General features: G+C 51.2%; 1 protein-coding gene across 1 annotated transcript; it reads right to left on the minus strand.

Moving 5' to 3' along the window:
- Positions 1-1,051: 1,051 nt before the first annotated feature.
- On the minus strand, positions 1,052-7,992 carry LOC127024611 (tapasin-like). Its single transcript, XM_050909217.1, has 9 exons — positions 7,941-7,992; positions 7,383-7,610; positions 6,393-6,662; positions 4,088-4,429; positions 3,613-3,939; positions 2,754-2,834; positions 2,525-2,541; positions 2,391-2,430; positions 1,052-1,513 (listed from the first exon to the last, which is right to left on the minus strand). Exons 1-8 carry the CDS (start codon positions 7,990-7,992, stop codon positions 2,416-2,418), a joined length of 1,332 nt encoding a protein of 443 aa, XP_050765174.1. The 3' UTR covers positions 1,052-1,513; positions 2,391-2,415.
- Between the last annotated feature and the right edge of the window lie 304 nt (positions 7,993-8,296).

Genomic DNA, 8,296 nt, shown 5'->3' on the forward strand with positions numbered 1-8,296 from the left:
CTGAGCTCTTTGGGAACAGACAATGATCCTCTTTACATCCCTGTAAAAACCATGCGACGGCATAGACTGGGGCTGAGCTGTTACTGGTGTGAATCTGGGTGAGCTCACATAAGGTCACAAACTGAAGTAGAGGAGTGTCAGAGTGCAGGAAGGTGTAAATCCGGACACCTCTGCTGACGCTCGTAATGCTAGGACCGGATCAACAGAGGAGGACCCAGCTTCTCTTTCACAAATGCATAGCAATTTTAATCAAGTGAACTGTTCTGTTTGAACTGGAATTAGTGCCCCATAAAGCTCAATATAAACCGGTGCCTCCATATAAACCGGTCCCTGTCAGCAGCCAGCCCACATGTGGTAAAGAAAATAAACAGGCAGCAATTCAGTTTGTCCAAACCAGCTTGGCTTACCTCGGGTCGTCAGTCTCCAGCATCTTGGCTGCCTTTGGACGTCCTCTGTGAGCTAACTATGAAATTGGATTTTCTCTCTCCAGCTCTTCAGGTTCCTTTCAAATCCCCCTAATTTCCCAGATCTCTTCCTCCCAGGACGCTAAGAAAAAAGCTGTTACCGTTTGGAGGCGGCGTGTCTGGTACATTTTCCCCACAGCTCAGGCTGAATGAAGCACAAAGCTATTAGCCAGTGTTATTTTTTTAACATTTTGTGATGAGGGGAATGAACCTATTAATTTGTACCTGTGAGAATAAAATACTGGCCTTTGCCAGGAAAAAAATTCCACCACGAGGAGTGTTTTGTTCACCTTCCGTAATGCAGCAGCCCGGCTCGGGTGCCTGATGCCTGCAGACCCTGTGGCAACCCCGGCTTGACGCTGCGGGGGATGCTCCGGCAGGACCCTTCGCAGCCGCTTGAGCTGCTGCCAGCGCTCAGGGGAGGTCACCCCAGCCTCCTTTAAACTGAAGACCCAGGACTTTGCTCTGGGTTGCACGCTCCTGCCTAGAGCAAAGCATGAGGTATGGGGACGCATTCACCCGAGCCGCTGGCTTCCACCCAGAATGGCAGATGAAGAATAAAACCTAAGAAGTTCCATTTCTCTTAACGAATCTTTATTGGTGTAGAAATTATTCTCGGTTACCAAACCCAAATTCTCCCCTTGTCCAGAGGATGATGAGCCAGCACTGAATCTGTGTGAGGCCAAATCCCATCTCTGGCTAAAACGAAGCAAGTCCAGCCCAAGCTGAAGCCACCTCTTCCCTCCGGCCATGGTTGCATCCCGGTTTCCTGAGGAGAACAGCAAAACTAACTGAAACAGCGGCGAGCGCTTTACAGAGGGCTGGCAGCAGGCAGCGTGTCAGTCCTGCTACGTGCACACATAGCTAGTGACTGATCGCTCCTGGAATTTGGTAGGCAAGTAAGTTGTGGGGTTTTTGGCAATGTGGTGGAGGTATTTCTCCTCTCTTGAATTTTTCATTCACGCTTTTTTTTTTTGATTGTTGCAATGAATCAGGATAAACACATTTGTCTTCTTAGGGCTTTTTCATTAGTGAAGTGCCAGACTTGCCTGCATAAAGAGGGAGAAGAAAAGACCTTGGGTGAGCCATCAGAGGTGGCCTAGACCAAGCCACGCCAACCGTGGAGAAAGCAGCTCTTCAGAGCAGACAGCCCAGAGTTACCGGAGAGCTCTGTGCACGCCCCCGCTGTCCTCCGCAATCGGGAGAGGAGCGGAGCCTACCCCGACACTGAGCAACCTTCGACATTTTCCACGTCAGACGGGGCTACGAGTTCTCTCCTCCCACTCTTAGCCTATTTTTGGCCAAGGACAACAGGCCGTGCCTCGCACAAAGAGGGCCTCTGCTGGCTCCCACAACAGACACTGCTCTTGGGATACGCTCACAACAGCTTTATGTGCTCAAGCCAGGGGCAATAATTACCAAAGGAAAAGAAGTTTCAGAAGAAGAAAAGACTGAACAAGAATGGATGGCATAAGGATGTAGATCAAGCGCTCGTCGCGCCCTGCAATGCACGATACTGAATGCTGTCTCAGTTTTGCTGCCTGCTCTTCCCTGTTGTACATGTCTATCACATCTGAGAGCCCCCGTCCTACTGCCGTGGTAACCACAGACTCCAGAAAAAACGCTGTCCCAATTGTCCTCCTCCCATTTGCTCCGGGATGCCTTGCAGGAGTGTCGCAGCTCTGACAAGGCATGGAAGCACCGATGACGTGCAGCCCTCGGAAGCTCCACAGCGTGCTTCCCGCAGGCAGCGGGCTGCCCACCTCCTGCCACCATCGCTTCTCGCCGGGCTGCGCCGGCCAACTCGCACTGCCTCCGCGGTTCCCCGGCAGACAGCGGCCTTCCGCGCTGTCATTTTCCACCCTCCTTTCCAGATTTGGCACCCGACATTTTTTGTGCACTCTTTAGAGGAGCTCTGCTCCTTACCTGGCTGGCACTGGAGGTCCCGTCTCTAGTAAGGTTTGGGCTGGAGGGTGAAACAGCAATGAATTAGCGAAGGGTAAAATGGAAAGCACCAAATGTGTTTCAGGTAGAAAATGGAAAACGGAAAACACACCTACCTTAGCAGTGCTCCTCACTAGGGCCGGGAAAAAGGGAAAAAAAGAGATTGTGACTAAAAGAAGATAAAGCACGGCTTCCACCTCCCAGCACTGGTAACCCAGTTCAGCGACAGGGGCCTGGGGAGAGCCTCGGCCACCCACCGCGGGGACGGCTGGCACAGCAGTGCCACCACCAGCAGACTCCTTCCCTCCCCACAGCCCGCATTTGGTAAACTGGAGGTTATTTTACCTTTGTGGTGGTACCAAAGGGCGCCCGCGAGGCACGCGGCGAGGGCGAGGAGCAGCAGGAGCCAGGCAGTGGAGGTAGCTTCTGCCCATGAACGAAAGAAAGAACAACGGCAGAGACACATGATGGCTGCGGTCCTGACCCCGGCCACGCTGCCATCGCACGCAGGGGACGGGGACGGGAGCAGCAGCCCGTACGGGTTGACTGCAGGGGATCGGGGTGAGAACAAGCCCCAGCGGGCAGGCGGTGATCCTGCAACCGCAATCAGGCTGCAGGACATTTTATGGGAGTCCACTGACCCCACTGAATTAAAGGCCAAATTTACATTTACCCCAAATACCCTGGCATGAGGTTTCCACTGATATTTGGTCTGAAATGATGTCCTCCTTCAATCCTCTCTGCAAAGATTATCTCCTATCTTGCCCAAGACAAAAAACCCCTCACATTTCAAACTTGTTTTGTCAAGAGAATTCTCGATGTTTTGCTAAGGGCATCTGGCAGATGCTTCAAAAGAGACACAGCTCTTGCTTATGAAGAAAACTGTTAATTATGGGCCAGAACTGGCCAGGAACTGACTTCCCTGATAAATGGACATTTTGGTAAAAAAAAAGTGGTCTGTCTCATTTATTTAATTTTGAATCAAGGAATCAATTTTGTTGTTTTTCATCAAGATGGCAGAAAGTCTGATGAAAAAAGAATATTTTGTTGGAAGTTTTTTGTTTGTTTGTTTGTTTGGGTTTTTTTTGGAGAAGAGCAGTGGAAGGGAAGACTGGGAAAGGGGAAAGATCAGTGGGAAGTTCCCCCCCAGCAATTCCATGGGGTCAGGGCTGCAGGGGATGACGTCCCCAGGTGAGCGGCATACCTCTCACCTCCACAGTCACGCTTCTCCTGATGGGGGTCTGCAGGCTCGGGTGGTCTACCCAGCACGTGTACTTATGGCCGTTGTCCTTCAGGGATGCTGTGAGCAGGAAGTATCTGGAGGAGCTGTAGGTGCCGTTGCTGCTCTGCCGGTGGCTGCTTGAGAGAACGTTCTTCATGACATCGGGGACCTTCCAGGAGTCCTTTGGCTCCCGGAGCCACTGAGCCTGGATGTTGTGTGGGTAGTAGTGCCTGATATTGCAGACCAGCTTGTACTGCTCTCCTTCCACCAGAGACAGGGAGTTAACATTGACGGTCACCGTGGGTTTTTCTGGTGAGTGAAAATGTATTACACTGCTACGTCTCTCAACTCATAAATTCTGTCTCCACCATTAAACAAAACTAAATACAGTTTTATATGCTACGTGTCTGAGCACTGAGACTCAAAAAAAAAAAAAATCCCAAGGCCATGCTATTACCTTCTATTTGCAGCTGGATTGTCTGTTCCACAGTCAGAGAAGCCACTGACACCATGCAGGAGTAGGTTCCTTCATCTGTCGTCTCCGCGTCTCTGAGCAACAGAGAAGCGTTGCCCTTGGCGATCTCCTCCAGGACCATCTCAGCCCGGCGAGCCACGCGTTCCACCTGCTTGCTGGACCCACTGTAGGCGAGCAGCCGCTTCTTGTGCCGCCCTTCCCGCCGCAGCACCCACTGGATGCTCGCCTCTGCCCGGCCCTCCGCGGAGAAGGCACAGCCCAGCCGGACGTGGCGGCCCGGCGCGGCGCGGCGGCGGGCGGGCGCGGTGCGCACCAGGAGCAGCGCTGGAAGGGCAGGGCAGCGGTGAGGGGCGGGGGGGCTTCGGGCGGGTCTGCAGGCGGGGGGAGCACCAGTGGGGACCAGTTGCCACCTAGTGACCTCAGGCTGTACTGCAGGGCCTGAGCGGGGCGACCCGCTTCCAAGCGAGCCACGGGGGCCGTTCCCAGCCTGCCTATGGCTTACTCGCTGGTGCAAGCCTTGGCCCCGGCTCAGGGCTTGCGGGCCACAAGACCTTCCCGTTCCGTGCGCAGCCACGGGACGTGACACGCTGGGACGCGGGGCTGTCACCCCGGTGGCCCGGTTAGTCAGGGAGGTCACAGTCCAATGCTGCCCAAGTAGCATTTTTATAACTCACTTTTCTAAAACTGCTGTGTTACACTTTGTTCTCAACTCATTTTATGTGACAGAATAACAGACATAATAACTTCTCCATAACTCTCACTGCAATAGAAGGTTTAACGAAGCAGCATTTCTTTCCCACCGCACTGACTGTTGCTTTGGAAATCATTGCAAACCTAAAAGCCGCGAGGGAATGTGCACAGGGGACTACACGTGATCTCAACACTGGGAAGTGCTGAAGAGCATCCCAGCACTTTGGGTGGCAAATCGAAGTCAGCTGAGTGGCCCGATTAACCTGCTGGGGAGGCTACCAAAGGCAGCTGGGTGGCAGCAGCAAGGCTGGGCAGGCTGCCTGCAAGAGGGTGCTAGGAGGGGCTGTCCCTCTCTTGGCTTCCCGGCTGAGTTTCTGCCACGTTTTATCTGCTTGGATGCAGTGAGGCTCTACAGTCTCAGTAGAGTGTTCCTGATGTGGTAAATAATCCATTTAAATCCTTTTTTTTTTTTTTAACAAGGGATATGGAAAAGGCTGATGTGGGCCAAGGGGGGTGGGAGAAGCTGAGTGCGTAGGCAGGGGGTTTGTACATGCCAGTGACGGGCTCTGCAGCTCCCTGCCACAATGCATGGTGCTGAGTGCTACCGCTGGCTGCCTGCTCCGGCAGCTGCCTGCTCCTGTGTCACTGACCCTGCTGGGGAGGCTGCACGGGGACGGGGCTGCGAGCCTCCTTGCTGCAGTGGCCCAGCCACCACATCATGGGCTTGCTTGACCTCAGAGTCTCTTCCTGCTATTTTTAAGCGTTGCAGCTGCGTACCTCTTGATCAGATAACACCAGGGCCTGGGGTGTGGGGGTTAAGCAACACAAGTTTGTGGTCTGGTGATGGGAACTAGAGCCTTGCTTTCTTGTTCTGACCCTGACTTGCAACCCTTTTGCACATGCCAGCTGACCAACTTTCGGTTTCTTCACCTAGAACTTCTCCCTAACTGTAAAAGGGCAGCTTGAGCTGCAGAGCTTGCTTTCCATGCAGACACCATGAGAGTGCTCTGTCTGCTGAAAAACTAAGGTAAGGCTTAATGGGTATGGCTATGTTAAAGCTTTGGTGATTTTAAGTTAGGGCTTTTAGCAATGATGGTATGGAAGTATATAAATAGAAAACAATTATGCTTTTGAGAAGCTGTTTTGAAGTTATTAGCTTCTGCAGTGTATGCATAATCCTCAACACAAGGGAGAGCATACACTTTTTAATAAAAGCATTTTGTCCGACAGTATGTTAAAAAGCTAGCTTAAGCTATTCATAAACTCGGGAGGCTTTTAAAAATAGACTGCGGTGCATAATCACACAAGTCCAGAAGCTAAGTATTGGGAAGTGACGTGGAGGTGACAACTGTCGCGATGTGCGAAACCAGAGCATGAATTTGTGACACCCCAGTGTAGATGGGGAGGAAAAGAGAGGTTTCCTCCACATAATCCTTCTGAAAAGGTCTCAGGTTTGGGGTACAGTTGAAATACAGCAGTGGTAGCTGTTCACCACTGAACTTTTGGGATGGCAGCTGCAATGCCCTGGCCAACTCCATTTCCCTTCAATACTTTGAGTGTATGAAAATCCCCAGGGGAATGTTACTTTTTCTGTTACCTGAAACATGCAGTCGCTCTGCAATGCCTGGGAAAAGCTGTCCGGGATTTGGGTTCTCTTTTTCTTTCTGGTCTTGCACGAGGAAGGCTGTAGTTGCGTGTTTTCCAGCTGTGTGTTTTATGGTGCACGTGAACAAGGAGTCTGAACTGCTGGCTCTGATTTCTCTCCCAGGCCAGATGATCTGAGTGTCTGCTGTAAAGTAAGGGCTGATCCTGCAGTCAAGCATGTTGATATCCTCATCTACATACTGAAGAATATCCACTGAGGACTCTGTAAGAAAAAAACATGCATGGACTTGTTTTGATCCCAGCCCATCTAAATGTGCAGCAAACCCAGCCCACATCTACGTGCAGCTCGTCACGCAGTCCCGCCCTGCCTTGCTCTGTACTGCGAGTGGTCTGTCTCACCGTAGCAGCCCCCCAAGAGCCAGCTCCTCCATGAATTAACTCTGCCCCTTCTGTCTCGCTCCTGCAAGGTGCAGCATCCCGCTGACTGAACTGCAGAGGGTCTGGGCACTTCTGGAAGGAAGGGATGCCTGACTCTTGTTTTATTCAGTGTGTAGTAGGGGACAAGCTGTGTGTGTCACCCAAAAATCCTCACAGGAACGTGAAATCTAGCCAGGCACTGAGTTTTGAAATGCTGATTTTCTTTGTATCTTTAGTACCCGAAACACAGTGAATCTAAGGGCAAAAATCCTCAAAGAGGCAAATGTCTCTTCTGAATCTTCCAGAGCATCACTGAATTTTTAGCACTGTGGATGCAGCTAGCATCACCTCAGCTGGGGCATCAAAACAGAGATCACCGCTAGCCGCTGCAAAAAGGAGCAGAGGGGCACTGCTGCTATTCCTCAACGCTTCAACTGCTAGCAGCAGTGGGCAGGCTGCCGACGCCAGGTATGAGATCTGCTGCCCCTCTTGCAGGATGCTATCTGTGACTTCTCACTTTGATGAGGAGCAAGACTTGCTCACTTGACTTCAGCAAATAACTCACCTTGTACAATAAATAAGGGGATATTGTCTGGAGGAAGGTTTTCTGGCTGAGAGCTTTGACCATCTTTTGATCCAGTTCTGCTCAGCAGGAGCCTGACGTTCAGCCTGACGATCTCAGTCTCTTTTGACAGGGGAATGGTCTTGGTCATCTCAAACACACAGGGAAGTTGCCTGCTTCTCCTGAAACTTGGGCCTGCTGCAGCGATTCCATTTGGGTTCCCCACGAGTCCTGAACGACATGGCCATGCATACACAAGCTATTTTTAAAATGTCACGGTTGATCTTGAAAGAGTAACAAAATGGAGCTTACTAATAGCAGAAAAATTGTGTAGCCAGTACCCTACACATGTAATGAATCCATTTAGCTCACAGCAAGCTGGTTAAGTCAGGGAATGCTTTTTTTAAATTTAAACTTCATACTTAAATACCTTCCTTTCATTAAAATATAATATTTTAATGACTATTATTTTAAAATGAGGTTTGTTCCAAGAGTTGAAAGGCAAGAATAATGATGTGAAGAGCAATCGATTCTCCTGGGCAAAGCAGAGGCTGGACTCACCTTTACCAAATCCAGTTTCTGAAATGGAGGCAGCTTGTTTTACACGGCCCATAACAAATGGCTGTGCGACCCTGAGCTACTTTTTAATGGAAAGACTTTGGGCTCCATTTCACTTCTGGAAATGTCCTGGTGTTTTGTTTGCTTTGGGGCTACTCGAAATGCTTTACAGGGTCTTGATTACTACCCGCTCCCTGGTAGAAACATTTCAAGCTAGAAATAGGCGACAAACCCGCCGCTCCTGAAACGCCCTCGCCGGTGTCTGGCTCCGGGGACCTGCCGTGCCGGGAAGGGCACCGCCTGCGGCCCCGGCACCGAGCAGGACCCACGAGTGGGGGGTACGGCCCGTCCCTGCCCTG

Source organism: Gymnogyps californianus, chromosome 20, assembly GCF_018139145.2.
Source record: "Gymnogyps californianus isolate 813 chromosome 20, ASM1813914v2, whole genome shotgun sequence".
NCBI lineage: Eukaryota > Metazoa > Chordata > Aves > Accipitriformes > Cathartidae > Gymnogyps > Gymnogyps californianus.